The sequence below is a fragment of the Corapipo altera genome, unplaced genomic scaffold (genome assembly GCF_003945725.1).
Source record: "Corapipo altera isolate COAL_440 unplaced genomic scaffold, ASM394572v1 44, whole genome shotgun sequence".
In the NCBI taxonomy this organism is placed as follows: domain Eukaryota; kingdom Metazoa; phylum Chordata; class Aves; order Passeriformes; family Pipridae; genus Corapipo; species Corapipo altera.
Window position 1 is genome coordinate 15,777,383 of NW_020884880.1, and position 18,359 is coordinate 15,795,741.

At 38.1% G+C, this 18,359-nt stretch overlaps 2 protein-coding genes across 4 annotated transcripts in view; one reads left to right on the forward strand and one right to left on the reverse strand.

Moving 5' to 3' along the window:
- KAT2B (lysine acetyltransferase 2B) overlaps nt 1–10,897 on the forward strand; it is a 28,481-nt gene extending 17,584 nt beyond the window's left edge. Inside the window, exons 11-17 of one of the 2 annotated variants that reach the window (XM_027639311.1) lie at nt 446–556; nt 2,175–2,318; nt 4,363–4,477; nt 5,228–5,264; nt 5,609–5,672; nt 5,765–5,849; nt 8,896–10,897. In XM_027639311.1, the coding sequence (XP_027495112.1) occupies nt 446–556; nt 2,175–2,318; nt 4,363–4,477; nt 5,228–5,264; nt 5,609–5,672; nt 5,765–5,849; nt 8,896–9,089 (750 nt within the window). In that variant the 3' untranslated portion in view covers nt 9,090–10,897. The remainder of the gene's footprint in view (nt 1–445; nt 557–2,174; nt 2,319–4,362; nt 4,478–5,227; nt 5,265–5,608; nt 5,673–5,764; nt 5,850–8,895) is intronic. The other variant, XM_027639312.1, reaches the window with a different exon arrangement.
- Nucleotides 10,898–12,525: 1,628 nt separating this feature from the next.
- Nucleotides 12,526–17,671, reverse strand: SGO1 (shugoshin 1). Of its 2 annotated transcripts, none has more exons than XM_027639317.1 (9): nt 17,528–17,671; nt 17,037–17,179; nt 16,757–16,953; nt 16,269–16,373; nt 15,735–15,802; nt 15,435–15,571; nt 14,008–14,853; nt 13,332–13,503; nt 12,526–13,078 (listed from the first exon to the last, which is right to left on the reverse strand). In XM_027639317.1, exons 2-9 carry the CDS (start codon nt 17,170–17,172, stop codon nt 13,000–13,002), a joined length of 1,740 nt encoding a protein of 579 aa, XP_027495118.1. In that variant the 5' UTR covers nt 17,173–17,179; nt 17,528–17,671; the 3' UTR covers nt 12,526–12,999. The 2 variants fall into 2 exon arrangements, with proteins under 2 accessions (XP_027495118.1, XP_027495117.1); XM_027639316.1 differs by having other exon boundaries at nt 15,435–15,574; nt 17,528–17,651.
- Nucleotides 17,672–18,359: the final 688 nt, after the last annotated feature.

An 18,359-nucleotide genomic window follows, 5' to 3' on the forward strand; every position in this document is an offset into this window, starting at 1 on the left:
AAGTGATATGGGTAAGAAAGAATGCCCTATTGTTGCAGTATATGTAGGTTTGTTATTGGTGAAATATGTGACTATTAATAGTTGATATTTAATTTAAAAGAGAAAAAAAAGGGCGGGCACCTTGAACTACAATTTCGAGGACAATGTACCTCTTTACCCCTCAAAAGAGTATAGGTTTTGGTCTCCTTTAGATTAAAAGTGAATCAGACACCAGAAACTGGTTTTTTGTGTTCCATGCTGGGTCACAAAGATACCCTTAAAAGGCTGAAAAGAGGTTGCACTTGAGTATGCCTCACCAAGTTAGTTATGAGAAAATCTTTAAAACAGGATCTAGAGGAAAGACTGCATTTTACAAAACAGTCTGTTATAACCCTCAGTCCACAGTTTCTAATATGTGCAGTCCCCAAAGGCTCTGTCATGTTTTTTGCTCATACGTTTCACACAGGGTTATGGGACTCACCTAATGAACCATCTGAAGGAGTACCACATCAAACACAACATTCTCAATTTTCTCACGTATGCAGATGAATATGCTATTGGCTACTTCAAAAAACAAGTAAGTAAATGCAAGCAATTACTTGGTGCAAGAATTTTAATATCTGCCAGTGATGTACTAAACAACTTGACATGACAAAGTAGTTGGATAAAATGCATAGTGCAGTTTTAAGGTTTTGGTTTTTTTAAAATCTATAAAGTGTGCTCTGTGTTCATCCTATGTAATGTTATTGGCTTCTAACACATTTTAGTGTGATAGAATTGTCTGAGTGCAGGTATATGGTATAGCCTATAATTTCTCAAGTCTAAAAAATAGTCAAATATTGCTTGGCTGCTTCTTCATTCATTCAATTCCTTCACTGATTCTATAAGAAATATAAAGAAGGACTAGACATATCTGTGACAGAATAGACCTTTCCTGACCTACACTCACAACTCCTCCTGATTTGAAGCATAAATTTCAAGTTCAGGAAAGATTCCAATGTCTGATCTGTCAAATAAATTTGATGAACAGGTGTCAACTATCTGGTCAGATGATAGAGCAAAAACTGGGTCAGATTATTCTCAGAGGTGTACAGCATTAGGACTAAAGGCAACAGACATGAGTTGGATAGCGGGAAATTGCAACTAGATAGAAGGAAAATGTTTCGTTTGTGTTTTTTTTCTTCCTTTTCTAAGGGTGGTGGAATACTGAAAAATGTTGCCCAGGGAGATGGTAGAATCTCTGTCCTTTACAGTCTTAAACACTGCTCATGGCCTTGAGCAACCAGATGTGGTGAGACCTGCTCTGAGTGGGGATGAGGCTACATGACCTCCTTAAATTCCCTCTAACCTCTACTGTTCCATGATTCTCTATATAAAACTGATCCAATTTACTCTTCACATTCAAAATGAATAAAAGCTGGGCTCATGATACACCTATTGGATCTGTGCAAACAGACCCTTTGCATGTATGCAATATCCCTTCCCCAGTTTTGAAGTGCTCAGTCTCCATCTAAGTCTGAAGTCTTTGATGCTAAATTGTGAAGCAGAAGTCCTATTTGGGTTTCTGCTTATTACTGAGGTTTCATAGGTACCACTGTAACAGAAAAATAAAATGCAGCCCAACTGAGAGTCCTACACTGCTTTTTATTGTCTTGGTCAATTCTTTTGTGGGTTTGTTTTTCAATTAACTTTTGATTTTTAACTTTTTTCAATTAACTTTTTAAACTTTTTTTAACTTTGGAACTTTAAATAGGATTTGTTAACTTCTTTTTTCGCTTGAAATATACAAGTGAAAAAAAAATAAAATTTTCTAGCTGTAAGATTGCTATCATCTCATCAACTTCAACAGCAACTTTCCTTGACCTATGACTACAGGACTGCCATTCTTTAATATTAAATAGCAAATTTTTGGAAAAACCTAGGAAATTTGTCCACAGAAAAAAATATTTTCTGTGATCTTTTTATCTCTCCTATCTCCCTTCTTAGCAATTCTTTTATCTTGTATCTTAGCAATTCGTGTGCCTCCTGTAAGAAGGTGTTTGCAACACTAAACCATGCCCTGTAACTCACTCCACTGTATTGTTTGTATATGAACGTTGTGATGAATTTGTTTCTAAATCCTCATAGCATTTCAGTTAAAACAAATGTAAAAGGAAAAAGGCATTATGACAATGTAAGTTTTTTTTCTTTGTCAGGGTTTCTCCAAAGATATTAAAGTACCAAAAGCAAAATACGTTGGCTACATCAAGGATTATGAGGGTGCCACATTAATGGGATGTGAATTAAATCCAAGGATCCCCTACACAGAATTTTCTGTCATCATCAAAAAGCAAAAAGAGGTAAAGGCCGAAATGAAATGCTTAACATTATCATCTATTCAGATGTTTAGAAACAATTCAGTCAGTGCCAGATTAGCTCTCTTCTCTGCTTTGGCCCTTAAAACATTTGAATGTATACTTTTATTAGTTAGAATAATCCTTTCATTCAAGTCCCAGTGCCATAATTTTGCAGTTGAGGCATTATATTCTACCTTATTGACTTAATGATAACAAAAGTGTTAAAGTACCGATATTTTGAGGAGTAATTCACAGCTAAATTTTGTCCTGGTTGATTACTAAGCAAAATCTTGTGAGACTGATTTATTTTATGGCTTTGTCAATTCTCCCCCTTCCCATAACAGTTGAGTTCGTTAGAGTGACATTTTAATGGAGTGTTTGTACTGCATAGCCTCTATTTTACTTGAAAGAAAGATGATTAATTTTTCTGCCATTGTTTTAATATATAAATCAAGAGTGTACTGTCTTAATTTCCAGTCTATCCCTCTTTGCAGTTTCTGTGGGCTGTTCTTTATTTAGTTCATAGTAGTATTCCATATAATAAGGCAGTTTATTAGCAAAATAATTAAGATGTTTCCAGTCGTGTTTAAATACCTTCCTGGGTTTTTAAAGAAATACAAATTATAAGGATAATTTGTTCTTTCAAGGTTATTAAAACCTGACATTTTGTTTTGTTAAAAAGCTTCTTTATGGGACAGTAATTTTTCTTCCAATAGAACTATTTGGTCCATGCTTGCAGAAAGAAAGACAGAATCTGATTGCTATACATTTAGTTTACAAGATTTCTTAATTTTACTCATTGGGAAAGTTTTCGTATGTCCATACAACATAGACCATAATTTTTTCCCTTTCATTCCTGCTTGGCTGGGTTACTCTTCAGATTCCAGTCTACTGCTGGACATGCCACCTTCCTCTCAGGGATGGGATGTTGTCAGTGTGTGTGTGGTTAGTGGACACGTCCCTTGGAGCCTGTTACATCTTAGGCGTGCTTAACTTCAGTAGTACATTTCTGGGCCCAAACCATCAACATAACATGTCACTTCCAAAAACTTGATAGTTTCTAAGATTTTGGCTCTGGGACTGCTCTATTAGCATTCTTCACTCTCTTATGTTGAGTTATGTCCATGTTATTCTAAAGAACTTGAAGACATTCCACTTGTAGATAAAGTGCTTGGTCCTCCAGATATCTCATGTTTAACATTATTAGAAAAAAAGCTGCTGTTATGCAGTGATCTATGCTGCTGATCTTCTCTGAGAATAATTATATACACCTTTGGAAGTGCATCTTAGAATTGCCTGTTTAACACTCAAAACACAGATCAGGCCTTTTATTCTCCCTGTTCCAAGGAAATCTAGAAGGAGCCCTCACAACCTGCAGCTTTATGAAGAATATTTGCTTGTCTGCTCATATCAAAAGCAGTGAAGATGATACCTGGAAATAAGGAAAATTTTGAATGTTGACAGTTTGGATTATGTACTGATTTCCTTGGGTGCTTGTATTGGCCAGTACTGGACATCATACTTTTCAAGACCTGTTCTTTTAGAAGTGAAGCTTTTCATGGGATCTAAATTTTTATTTAAAAAATTGAGTATGTGTCTATGGCTGCTGAGACCATGTCACCCGCCACTGTTCACCTCTAGCTCATTTACAGTCATTCTGAAAAAACACGACCATTCCGTTTATTCAAAGCTTTGTGACCTACTGACTTGTGAGCAATCAATGTTACTGATTGAACAGCTTGTTTTAATCAGGAAGAGCTACTAGTTCCTAAGTTATAAGAAGGGTCTAAGTTGAATTTGACAATTAATCAGAAAGTATTTTGATGTTATACTGGAATCTGACCATGGTGCTGTTGTATATTCTCTTAACATTTCTAAGCTCTATTGAAGGTCTGGTTTTATCTTTTCCTCTTCTTTGAGAGTAAATACTACGTGTGAGGAAGGGAAGGTCCTTAAAAACAAAAATATGTTCACCTCTATTATTTCCAAAGAAAATAGTCTGTAAAACCATAGTGATCACAATGTTTTCTCTGCTGCTTTATTACAGATCATTAAAAAGCTTATTGAAAGGAAGCAAGCTCAAATACGAAAAGTTTATCCTGGCCTTTCTTGCTTCAAAGATGGAGTACGGCAGATTCCTATAGAAAGCATTCCTGGAATTAGTATGTATCAACTTCTTCTAATGTAGAACAGAAGCAGAACAGCCAAAGAAAGGTCTAAGACTAGAAATACTAATGTAGTCACATATTTCTTTTTGATTAGAATGTAATTGTTTTGGTTTGCTGATTTGATTTCTGTGAAGATTGTTGTGTTTCCATTGCAATTGCTGTCTTTTAGATTTCCCCAAGACATCCCAGACTGATCCTCTTTTATGTACATGTGTGTAATTTTATTTACATGTGATCCCTCTTTGATTTGCATCAGTGTAGGCAGCAATTTCCCTTTGGCACCATTGTTTATGCACTGCACTTTTGAACAATGATGATTTTTGTGGTAGACATGAACTTAGAGGACAAAATAGAATTAAAAAATTTAAGTATTATCTTTTGAGAGATTTTTTTTCAACTGTGCTTTTCTTCAATTTATTCTCTGTCCCTAGGGAATCAAATTGAATAGCTTTGTCATTATTATTCTTTACAGGGGTTGTGGTAAAATATGTATTGAATTATTGAAAAAAAATTGTGTTTCATATAGAAATATTTTAGAATCTTTTCAGCAGTCTGGAGGAAGAGCATGTAGGAAATTGAATGAGGCTGTAGGCTGTGTTATTTATTAGGAGTAGCTTTTATTAAAACAAACCCATTTTACTGCAGCAGTGCTGAAATGGCTTTTCTTTTTAGAGTTGCAATAACTCAGTTAATATTGTGACCTACTGTAGTTCCCATGTAATGTCTCATGTTGTTGGTGTACAGGAGAGACTGGCTGGAAACCAAGTGGAAAAGAAAGAGGGTAAGTGCTGCACAAAGTAAAATGATGAAACAGTTGGGATATTCCTTTCAGAAAAGTCTATAAACAATGTAATTTGATATTTCCTTCCATCCATTGGAAAACAGATAAATAATCCGCAAGGGAAGAGTTCTTATGTAGTTTTGTTTGGGTTTTTTGTGGGCAGGTGCAGTTTGGGTGGTGGTGTTCTTTTTTGAGGGTTTGTGTTTGTGTCTTTGCTTGTTTTACATTTTATTTCTTCTGTAAAATGCTTGAAACTTCGGAGTTGCTTTTAGGTAAGATGCAAATCGTAGGAATGAAGAAAAGGGATTCAAGCTAATCTTTTTGTATTCATGTTTTCCTTCAAGTAAGGAGTCCAAGGATCCAGACCAACTTTACAGCACATTAAAAACCATCCTGCAGCAGGTGAAGGTGAGTGCTAGTTTCATCTTCTGTAAAGATTTTTAAATTATTTCCAATATAGAGTTTCCATATTAGATACCTTACTCTTTTCTTTACCAAAGAGCCATCAAAGCGCTTGGCCCTTCATGGAACCTGTGAAGAGAACAGAAGCTCCTGGATATTATGAAGTTATAAGGTTTCCCATGGGTAATGCCATTAACATTTTTTAAGTATAGAATTTAAAAATCATTATAGCTGGAGACATAGCAGATAAATTTTAATCTGATTGTTTAATGGTAAAAGATATATGTTACTTGCAGCTCTGAAGTACCAAGAGAATGATGCTGTAATTTGAATTGATGACTGTTCTGTGACCTCTGTGAAACATCTACAGTGTATACATCTGAAATCTTAGCATGCCCTAGAGAGCCCTAACAACCTCTTAAACGGTGCAGTCAGCTAGAAACTTTCAGGACTGAGCTGGTGTTGGGTGAGTCGTAGGAATATGTTCTTGTGTGTGGTAACTGGTCATTGCAGATCCTACTGGTGTGTTAAATGATCTCTCAAGGCAAACTTTCAGGAACACCTGAGCATTTGTGTTGCTTTGAAATACAGACTTAAGCTTTGTAAATCACATGGAAAACAAACCTTTCCAAAAGTATCAGGGTTTTCTAATTAGGTCTTAACAGTTTGCTCCAATTTAAGTTTAGGAAAATGCTTCATGTGAGCTGATTGTAAGCTAACTTTTATCTTTGTGGTTTAGATCTGCCACAATTGTCTGAGGTGGTTTATTTATTTATTTATTTTTATGTATAAGTCATGCACCTGTTGTTTATGTAGGATTACTTGCAAAGGGAAGTACACAACTACTAATAATGTTTTTCTTTTGATTGCTTTTCTTATGACCCAGCTTTTTATTACAGGTTTCAATGATAATTCAGTAATGCTCTAAACAGATGCTTGTTTTGATTTGTACTGATGTAGTTTTAAAAATTATTCCTGCTAGTCCTTCTTTATTTATGCAGTCCTTGCCTCTGTCTTTCTGATTACAGTTTCTGAACCTTTTAATATTGTTAGAGAATGAAATACAGGTTCATGGCAGGCTACTAGCAATGCATTTCTCAGAGAATGGAAGTATTTGTTTATATTGTTTTGCATAGGCTCCAAGCCCATGTATATCAGTTTAGTTTAGTGATTTTTTTATGTTCAATTTATTATTTCCAAATAGCAGATGGACATATACTTTATAAACCAGTAGCTGGCTTCCTGTGTCCCTGACACAAATGTATTTTATAGCAATGAATGTTGATGCCCTCCTGTGGCAGTGTTCTGCATCTGCTTTTCTGAGCAGAGGCTGGGTCTAGGTTGCTGTTTAATCTGAACAGTGGTTACAGCCAGCCTGAGCTGGTGAACCCAAAGTAGGAATGTTGTCTGTGCTTTCCTTGTTCGGATGCATTACACTGGGGGGTGGGAAGCAGCTCTCCTTTGAGAGGACTAAGCTGAGGTCTTTGGTTTAGTTTTGCTTTGTTTTTTCAGCTGAGGAACCCAGTATGACTAAGCTATGTCTTGATTCATGATCAGCTTCAGATTTCTTTCTGCTCTCCCTGCCAGCGTGCTGATACTATAAAAAGTTGCTCAGACAAGATATAACAATTGCCTTTATGTTTGCATACAGACTAAATTGTACAGTATTTGAGAGTTATGGCTGTAGAGTTTTTGGCTACCTCCTAAGGTCAGTTCTCATGTGTAAATGCTTTTCTACCTCAGTTTTAAGTGCTCTTCAGGTGCTCTTTCAAGCAATACTTTGGGGTTTTCTTCCTTTTAATCTGCCATACAAAAGTTGTGTGGCTGAGTGACAGATGGAACCAAACTTCCACTGTAGTCAGAGGAGAACATCTTACTTAACTCACCAGCTAGGCAATGTTGGCTTTAGGGTAAACTGAACAGCCTTCTCAGCTGGGTACTATAATTAGACTATGGATATCCAGTTTAGATGTAGGCACCTGAATTTCAGACTTAATGAGAGCTGAATGAGCCTTTACTTTTACAAAATATTGTACAAAACTATTGAATGGCAAGTTGTGTATCATTGGAAAAGGTATTTGAGAGCATCCATCAAACTTTTCTTAAATAATCCCATCTTGTCAGTTTGATGGGTTTTCCTCTTTTTTAACAAATTCAAGTCTCCCTTAAAACCAATCCAAAAACTACCAGCAAACCCCCCAAAAGTATACCAACACCCCCCCCCCCTATATTTTTAAATCTGATGTTAAAAAGTTTGATTACTTTGCATTGGTGGTCTTTGGTCTCTGCTGTCCTTGCAATACTTGTTGACCCATTTCAGCTGCTTCTGTTACAGTTTCAAAAAGGTGCTGCTGAAGCCTGGCTCAAGCGTTGCTAAAAAAAATAGTTATTAGAGCACCAGAGGTGAGAAAAGCCACGGCATCCAGCACACCTCCCACTACTTCTATTCCTGTACTCACTCCTAGAACACTTGTAATATAGACAAAATTTTTAAATGCCTGATGAGAATGACTGGTAAAGCAACTGTCTGGAGAACACTGAGATGATTTACATATTTTTTGGATGACTGATTTTCGTATAAAGGAGAACACTTAAAGAATGTTCTGTAAGTAAATGTTTTGCATGATGCTCTGAAAGCAGGAGAGATTTGTTCTCACATGACTCTTGAAAAGAAAACATAACTATAAACTCTTAAGAGGTAATAAAAATATATGTAGAGTGTAGAACAAATTTAATCTTTTTTTTCAAAGCTGCAAGTACTGCTTGTAGTATAGACCAATGTCTCTTCTCTGCTGTGTTCACACAGCAGTGAGGATTTTAGGTTAACATATGTGTTTTGTGATGTTTGAATTCTTTGCCTATACTCCTAATGCCTCCTCCAGCAGAGCTGAGAACAGTTTGCCTCACAGAGCAGTTAGAAGAGCGTTAGGGACACCTAGTACCCATGAAAAACTCAGAGATCTGAGCACAGAAAAGAAATTATGCTTTAATGTTTTAAAGAAATAAAAATAAACTCTACATAAATTCATCCTTACAGTGAAATATTGCTTAGTTCCAGCAGTTCAGCTGCTTTTGAAGCTAAAAAATGGACCATGCCTTAGATGAAGGCAATTTCCATTCCAAATCCTAGCTTTGCCAGTTCATGTTAAATGGCAAATCAGTCTAAAGGGATATTGCATACAAAAACTATTTGAATCAAATGCTGTTAATCTGTTTTTCTTCTGTACAGATCTCAAAACAATGAGTGAGCGACTCAAGAACAGGTACTACGTGTCTAAGAAATTATTCATGGCAGACTTGCAGCGAGTCTTTACAAACTGCAGAGAGTACAACCCCCCCGAGAGTGAATACTACAAATGTGCCAATATACTGGAGAAATTCTTCTACACAAAAATTAAAGAAGCTGGATTAATTGACAAATGACACTGTCTTTTTTACAACCAAATAGCGTGCCTACATTATGGGCAGGGGAAGCCGTTCTATATATGAGTTGTGGGACTTTCAAGAAACTTCTGTTTAATACTTAGCACTTTTAAAAACCCTTTTAGTTTTGAAAACATGTATTATACTGATGTTACAGAAATTATTTTATTAAAATGCTTTATAATGTATTTAATTACAGACAATTTCTTTTGTGTGCCGATTACCGTATGTTCCTAATACGTTTATCAGCTACAGCCTCAGAAACCCCACAAACATGGGGGAAGTTGCACATATTTGGGAAGATGAAGAAAATTCCCAGACAACAGATGTTATAGCTTACCTAATGCAGTACCTATTTGATATAGTTTTATTATTTTTTTTCCAGTAAAAAAGAAAATTGTAAGGGAAAACAACATTTGGGGGGGTGTTCTGAAACACTTGTTTCTTTGTAGAATCTTTTTATAAGATATTATTTTTTAAAAGAAACAGCTGGTTGAAAAGCTGTGAGAGAACAGTCAGTTCTGAGAAAGGACTGCCTGTAAACTTTGATAGATGCAAGTTTTTCTATTAGTTTTCAGTTTTGATAAATATTTTACCTGCAAATTGTAATCTCATAACCACTCTTTTAAAAACAACCAAATCTGGCTAGCTGTTTAATGTCATAGTGACTTGGCTTATGCAGGACATAAGTACCCAAAATAACTTTAAAGACTACTTCTCATCTACTGGACAATTTCATTTGGTTTAGTAGAGTTAAGGTTTTGATGCACTTCGTGATCCACCCTACTTACTACTCTTCACTGTTAAATTCTTTAGATTATTCAGCAGAGATAAGACTATTGTACACAAAAGAAGTCAACATAGGACAGCTTTGAGCTTAGATACTTGGCTCCATGATAAACTGGATTTTCTACCAAGCTTTATTGTAAATGCTTATTAACTGTAATTATTTAGACCCAGGAACATATTAACATTTTACAACTCATGTTAGTATATCTTCAAGTAGAGCACACATATATATATATATATATAATATATGTGTATATATACGTATTTTGCTGCTTACACTACATTTAAGGGGTACACCTAACTCCTTAATGGAGATCAGTACAGGCCAAAACCCTGTCCCTTATGTTTTCTAATTGGAGTTTGTAACTGTAAATTATAATTGCTTTTGTGAAAATCAGATTTAACTTCCATTCTTGATGTTTTATATTTACAGATGTTACACTGGTAAAATTCAATAGCTATAAGACTGAAAAAAAACCCAGTCCTGTACTGTGTCAAAGAGTCTATTCCTGCAAAATGCCTGTGCAGTGTTAGATCACAAGTCAATTCAGCAAGTAGTTGTCAGGAACTACCCGGTAGTAGCAAATGTGGTACCCAAGGTATTCGAAATGTTAACGCTGGACTTGCCATCCTCTTTTGTATGAGATTAGTCTGACCTACATTGAGATCTATAACAAAGGTACAGTGAGTATTTTTTTTTTAATAGCCAGAACAGGACGCTATAAACCTGTTTTGTAGATTGGGCCTACAGATGCACATGTTAAGCTTGGTATCCTGTGAATTTTTTTTTTATTTTCAGAGTAGATTTTCTTATTGTCTTTCAATCAGATTGTCTCTTCTATATTGAAACATGTGTTTTCTAATTTAAGAATTAATATTTTCTTAGATACTGTGCAATAAAGTTATGGTAGAATATGTGGTTTTGCAAATGCTTTAACAGCTGATGAACTTTACATTTGTCAAATTAATATATTGTACTGGTACAGAATAGTTTTAAATTATATATGTACAAAACCCTACTTAGTTTGGTCTCTTTTTTTCATTGAGTATTTGTGGTACAAATGTACACAGTGAAGCAATCTCACAAGGGAGCACAATGGATCTACAAGAGTGCTGTCAGGATAAGCTGAGCTGTGACCAGTCCAAGTACCATTCCCAGCTCTACATTGAGATACAGTGCTGTTATTCCCATCTCTTCAACACTTCCTTGACTTAGCTGTTCCCAAGTTTTGATTTTTTCACCTCAATGCATGCTTATACTATTTGCTTATATTTGCCTATGAGACCCCTTTACTCACAAGACACAATATATGTAGCAGTCCATGTTGAGCTTGTACTGTCACCATGATGTTACTGAGATGGTCACTTACTTTGCATGCCATAAATAAACCTTGCACCTGTCTGGTACCTGACAGGTTATTAGAGAATAGGAAGAGGTTTTTTGGTTTCCCATCCACTCAAATTTTGGTCCTGTGTCACATCATGTAAAAGTGCACTATTCAGAGGGTGGTCAAAAGAGACTCATTTGTTTTCCTGAACACTTCTACAGATAGCAGTAGAGATTAGGTAATCTGGACTGGTTCCTTCCCTACACAGTTTCATCACTTCAATTCTTCAAATGCACTCAATCCAGTTAAAAAAACCCACAAAAAACCCAGACCCAGTGTACCTGCCTTGGGCTGCTCTGCAATCATGCTGTTCTTTTACTGCCCCTGATAAACAGCTGTTACAGATTTGTTTGCTGAAAGAGCACCTGAAGTTCAATCATTCTACTGAAGTTCCTCTAGTACTAGAATTCCAGACTGAAGATGGTAATGCCCAGGGCTAGAATTTAAGGATACAAAGGTAAAGTTTCAGTACAAACATCCAAAGGCTGTGTTCTGAACAACTGTTTTCAAACACTCAGTAGCTGCAGCTAGTATTACTACTGTTGAGAGAAACATGTAAGAAGTTAAAAGTAAAATAATAATTAACACTATTCATTTTTATTACAGAAAGGGAGAGATTTTGCACCTGTTTAGATGGGACAGGTGAGGCAGACACTTGCAAAGCAAATGAAGAGCCTGTATTTTTGTACTTTCCCATTATTTATTTGGAATGTAGCTTTCATTGGGTTATTCATGTATCAGTTAATACTTAAGTGTTTCTCAAGCAAAGAAAAAGCAGTTTGTGTGCTGGACAGTTGATAACAGTGTTCTCACATGCAGCCGGTTGTGGCACCAAATAGCACCAGCTCAGATGGGGCAGCTCTTCTTCTGCAAAAGGCACTTGGCAAAGCAGGGACAAAATTATTATAAATTAATAAATTATTATGATAGTCCCAGAACAGCTGAGACTAATAGTTTGCTTTACATTGCACCAAAGCAGAGCCCTCTTCACCAACCTCCATGGAGAAATTTGCTTTGTTTCTGTCTGGTTAAGTTGATTCTAGCTTGCACTCATAGCAGGACCAACCAAGCCTAAGTTGCTGCTTTTGAAAGTTGCAGCTACAGAATCAAACTACAACTGCAATCATGCTTCTAAACAGTGCTTATGCCACCACGTGAGACGGGGACAGAGCGCATAAGCCTCTAATGCCCACTGCTGACGTTACTGCCCTTGGAGCACATAAGGAAACTGCAAAAAAAACCACCAACCCGCTCTGAGCTGCTTCCAAACACTAAGACATTTATTATAAAGATTCAATATGAAACTACAACCACCACATAAACAACATCTGTACAAAAACTGTTATTAAAAAGACTCCCTGCACAAAACATCTCAAGTGCCTAAAGTTCAGCCTTACTGACTACAAGTCATAACATGACTTTCAGCGTCTTATCCATCAGATTTCTCATACACTCCCAGATCCAGTCAAAAAGAGCTTGAAGAGTTATAAAAGTAATCGATCCGTATCATTAAAAACAAGTCACTAGATGAAATTTATACCTCCTTAATCTGATACCCTTAATATTAGATACACAAATATTCACATACTTATATAAGGTATTGAGAAACAGCAATTTGGATGAAAGATTTCCTTTCCTCATGGCACGAGCATGGTTTTGCTGAAAATCTCAAATAACAGGTAACCAATTTCTCATTGTCTTTTTTCAGAGATTCATTCTTAGGAGAACATCATTTAGCATTTTTTCTTCATCTTGAAAATTGGAGACGTCAGGAACTGTGTATCTGTAAATGGATCTCCTCTCCTGAGCTTCCTGCTTAGGAAAAAAAAAAAAAAAAAGAAAAAAAAGCAAAACCTGAGTTCTGCTCCCTACATCACTTAAAACAACAACTTTTAGCTAGTAAGTTCCGTTTCACATGAACTAGGCTGTATTATTAACTCCAGATCTCTTTGAATAAGCTCTTTTGTTAAAGGACTTATTTTCAAAATTTAAATAAGCCTCTCAAATCCTCCAGTGGATGGAATATCATGAACTTTATTTTAAATTGGAAAGTAAAGATACCTACCCTGCAATACTTGGTTCTTTATAGCTCACGGTAGCAGTACAGCTTCGCTTGCGTTTTGGAGACTGTGGTCTTTCTCCTTCTGGGACAGGTGCTGCATCCCCAGTGCTGGGGAGCAATGCAGTGGTATTGGTAACATCACAGAGATGCCCACGAGGTGGCTCAGAAGGCTGCCCTGTGAAGAAATTAGGCACACTTCAGATCATTCACACAAGTCAGCTTAAAAGAAAATGTCAGTGAACATACAAGATCTGAACTAACTCTCAGCTGTCACTATCATCTCCATTTTTGCACTTTATAATACCTAAGAGGATAAACACATATTCAGGATTTTAATTTGTAAAAGTAAATAACACTGAGCAGGGCCAGGCAAAGTGTCATTTATTATTCCACTTCTCTCTCAATTTATATCTTGCTCACTTTTTCCAGTTTTAATGTATCGTTAACATAGCTATAGCAAAATATTAATTTGCTGGCCAATTTCTTAAAAACATATCTTTAATTCTAAATATCTGCCAAGTGAAAATAAAAGGCAGACAGAACAAATCTAACCATTCCTATAAGATTATTCTGTTTGCTGTTATTGAATAAAACCCCTAAAATATAAAAGCCTTAACCGCTTAAACGATGTTATCTTCCAAGGAAACAAAGCCAATTCCAGAACACTTTCTGCACTTACTAATAGACTTGTCACTTGATTTGTTGTTTTCAGTCTCTTCTTCACGACAGAATTTCTGCTCACACTGTGCCAAACATCTTTTAGACCTTGGCCTTGGATGGATTGGCGATGTAACATTATTGTCTGCTGAACTTCGCCTTTTCTTTGATTTGTAAGGCTCATAGAGACTGTCGTCTAAATCATCTTCAGTATCGCTTGACTCGATGGAATCAGTTGCATCTGAGTCTTCTGTGTCATCCACAGCAGTATCTCTGTCATTCACCTTGTTTTGTCGAAAAGGTGTAACATGGACACCCTCTTCCAAATGAAAGTCATAAGCATCACTGATGCCACCCAAGAAATTCAGCTTTTTTTTGGAAGCCTCTTTATCCTGTTTTCCTGGTCCTTGTTGGGAAGTATTTTTAGGCTGTTTCAGTACTCTCTTCTGGCGCTTCTCTTTCCTTCCTTGAGAGTTTTGTCTGCTTTTACACTCAAGTTGTTTAAGATTAGAATTATGTTTTAAGTTGAACTGTGCAGTTTCAGAATTTCTGGGCCTCAACACGTGCTCTGAATCTACCTTGCTTTCATTCAAGTGAGAAATAGCTGCATTTACATTGTCCGTAGCACACTCCTCTAGACTTTCCTCAAGCCTAATTTCTTTCTCTTCAGAAAGTTCTTCTATTGAATCAGGTGCTTCTGAGTGGTCCAAGACACCAGTGCAAATTCCATTGAGGTTTCTCATCTTTGAAAAGCAACGTCTGGTGGACACATTTTTTGGTAACACACTACCAAATCCAGCCTTTCCATTTGAAGAAATGTTTTGCAGTTCTGATTCTGTGTTGTCCAGACGGATATCAAAAGTCCATCCTTATAATCAAAGAGAAAATGTCATATTAAAGTTAACAGTAACATCATGTTAAGGTTTTGTGCAAGAAATTCCAAAACTGTCAAAAATTCAGACTAGTCTTCGGGTTTTCTCCACAGGTTTGTATACACTAGGATTTGGAAATCGAGTTTAATACAGCTTCCATGCAGAAAGCAATTAGGCATGCGGCATTAGTATTTTCCTCTAAACTGTTCCTTTTGGAAAGGTTATCTACAGGTCATTTTTTCCCCTGAGTGGTTTGCTTTGTTAACAAATTTTTATTGCTTTCATAAATGCTAATGCATGTCTAACAGTGATTTTATTTGGTTGAACTGTTTGGTAGTTAATGAAACTGGATTGCAGGTATAGGGAAGAAAAAAAATTTTCAAATTCCTCCTGATTTTGCTGGGCATCTTCATTCAAACATTTTACCAGTTGCAAGCATTAATATCTCCCCCTTATGACAGTAAGTAGAAAGTTACCTGTCAGTTCCTTCAAAAGCAGCAGTTACATTTTAAACTTGTACTCACACTTTTTTTCCTAATTCAGAAATGAGCAGTGTTTGATACTTTGATTCAGTTACCTTTGTTTGGAATTATTTTGGTTAAGGAAATGTCACTGTCAGATTCCACACAGGTCTTTGACCAAGAATTTCTATCACTACTGTCTTCTGTCCTACTTGGAAGCACTGGATCATCTCCATAAGCACACTGCAGAGGCCTTCTAGAGAAAATACCAAACACAGTATTTGCTGGACAGCAATATATTTTATGACAAGGAACAATTTAATTACATGGGGTTTCTTCCCTTTTTACCAGTCAGAAAATTAAACTTACTGTAACAGTTTTCAAACATAAACATAGCATTGATAAAATATACTTACGTTGAACCTATTGGTCCTGTGACACTGCAGCAACTGTTTCCAGGACCTGAAGAATGCACTCTTTGATTCTGTCAACAAAATAAATCTTACTGTGACTAAATAACTAAAACAAGCTTGCACCATCTACAAATTTTAGACAACAGCCAAGTTACCCAGTGAAGGACCAAAGAGGCCCTTGGATCTTTATCTTTCTGGGTGGTTAACACCAAGTGCTGTGGGATCTCACCTACTGAGCTTCTGCATGTCAGCACACACATCACAAGCCCAATCCTATAAAGAGCGGACAGGGAAAAGAGCTGTGCACAAAACCCCAGAAAATCAGAGTGCCCCAACCACCTTCCATCAGAGCCTCAGTTCCACTCACAGTGTAATGACACACCCCCAAGGTGTGCACCCTGCAGCATACTGGGAACTGTAGGACTAGTCCATCCTCTAAACTAAGGCTTGAATCTCAAAACTATGTGCATCTATGGCGGAACGAGTGAGGGGAATAATTGAAAGAAGTCCTGCTCCTCAAGAGGAAAAGGTATTTACCATGTCTATGGAACACAAATTCTTTGCTGGGCCAAGGAGATCAATTGAGTCCAGTAAATTCTGAGAGACTTTGGAAATTATCTCATTCAAGGCTGACAGTTGATTCTAATGGACAAAAGAAGGACAGTAATTGTTACTGTCATACTCTAGTATCAACTACAAGCTTCTTATTGGCATTACAAGATAACTAAAAGAAGAAACCTTTTGTCAGGTGCCTTCACACGTGATAAAAACCCCATAAATTTCACAGAAGATAGATTTTAAGTGAATAAGAAAGAGTAGCAACAACAACAAAAAAATAGTTAATTACCAGGTGTCATGGTGTCCAAACCACCACACTAGGTTAGGTGAAAACACTAAAAAAACTTGGTGCATATACTGAGTTAATTTTTTACAAAACATTTAAGATTGTAAACATATCTGTCAGTGGATTGGTTCAGATTCTGATACTTAGCTTCACCAACTCATAAAGTTATTATTAAAAATACCTCCACAAGTCGTTGTTCTTGCTGGAACCTTTGATTTCTTTGCAAGTCAAACATCTGAGCCTTCAAATTGAGATAATCTTTCCTTAACTGAAGAATGGTAGCTTCGGCTTCCCTCAGTTTGAGCTTTTCTTCTTGCAAAGACAGAGCTAGATCTCTGTTGTTTGCTTGAATGATCTTCATTTTGCAGGAGCTGTTGGCTGCAACAGAATAGTGAGCGTTTTAACTGGTTTTTAAAAGAAAACAAATACATTACAAATATTAAGATATTTAAGCATCTTACTTGCTCTTTTGGCCTTTACGGTGGAGAACTCGATAGTTTTACCCAGCCTTGCCCATTTCTGATATCTTTTCTCTCTCATACGCTGTTTTATGCCTCTCAGACTGTCCTTGAAGGACTTCCTCGAGTATTCTGTCATCTTCTACCTTTAAAAACAGAAAGGGTGAAGAACCCATGAAGAACCCAGCGCAAAAAGAAAAAAGACGGAGACACACGAGTAAAGCTTGCGGTAGTTTTAAGCGGACGTACACACACACACACACACAGAGCAGAGTCGCGCAACTACAGAAAGACCCGCAGCTGGGCCCATTTTTACCACAATTTCTGCAGCGCGGCCGCTGCATTGTCTGACCTGCAAAACACTGCGACCACGGCCGCGCCGAGGGCTTCTAAACACCGGCATCGCGGGGCATCCCGGGCCATGGGGGTTTCTCCCAGCCCCCCGCTCCCCTTAACCCCGCAGACAAGAGCGTCCCCACTACCCCGAGCCGTACCTGCTCGGGGAGGCGGGGGCGCCGCCGGGAACCGACTGCCGACTGGCCGCGGGCGCCTGAGCCCCCGGCGGAGGCGGCAAGGCCCGCAGAAGGACCGGCGGCTGTGCCCGGATCTCTGTGTCCCCGCACTACGACTCTGGGCCCGGCCCCGCAGGCGGACGGCTCGGCCCGGGGGGCTCCGCCGCGGCACCTCCGGAAGCGCGCGCCCGGACACCCCCACGCGCCGTTCAAACCCCGCCGCCGCCGCCTCCCATTGGCGCGTCCCGAGAGCCGCGTCACAGCGCGCGCGCCGCGCGTACACGGCCCCGCCCGTGCCCGGCGGAGCCTGGGGAACAGCCACGCGGCTGGAGGCGCGGGCCTCCCCTGAACTCAGCGCTGGTGAGGCCACAGCTGTAGTACTGTGCCCAGTTCTGGGGCCCTCAGTTCAGGAAGGACATTGAGGTGCTGGAGCAGGTCCAGAGGAGGGCAACTAGGCTGGTGAAGGGACTGGAGGACAAGTGCTATGAGGAGAGGCTGAGGGAGCTGGGGTTGTTCAGCCTGGAGAAGAGGAGGCTCAGGGGAGACCTTATCACTCTCTACAACTACCTGAAAGGAGGTTGTAGCCAGGTGGGGGTTGTCTCTTTTCCCAGGCAACTATCAGCAAGACAAGAGGGCATGGTCTCAAGTCGTGCCAGGAAAGATTTAGGTTAGATATTAGAAAGAATTTCTTTACAGAGAGGGTGGTCAGACGTTGGAATGGGCTGCCCAGGGAAGTGGTGGATTCTCCGTCTCTGGAGATTTTTAAAAAGAGACTGGATGTGGCACTTAGTGCCATGGTCTAGGAACCACGGTG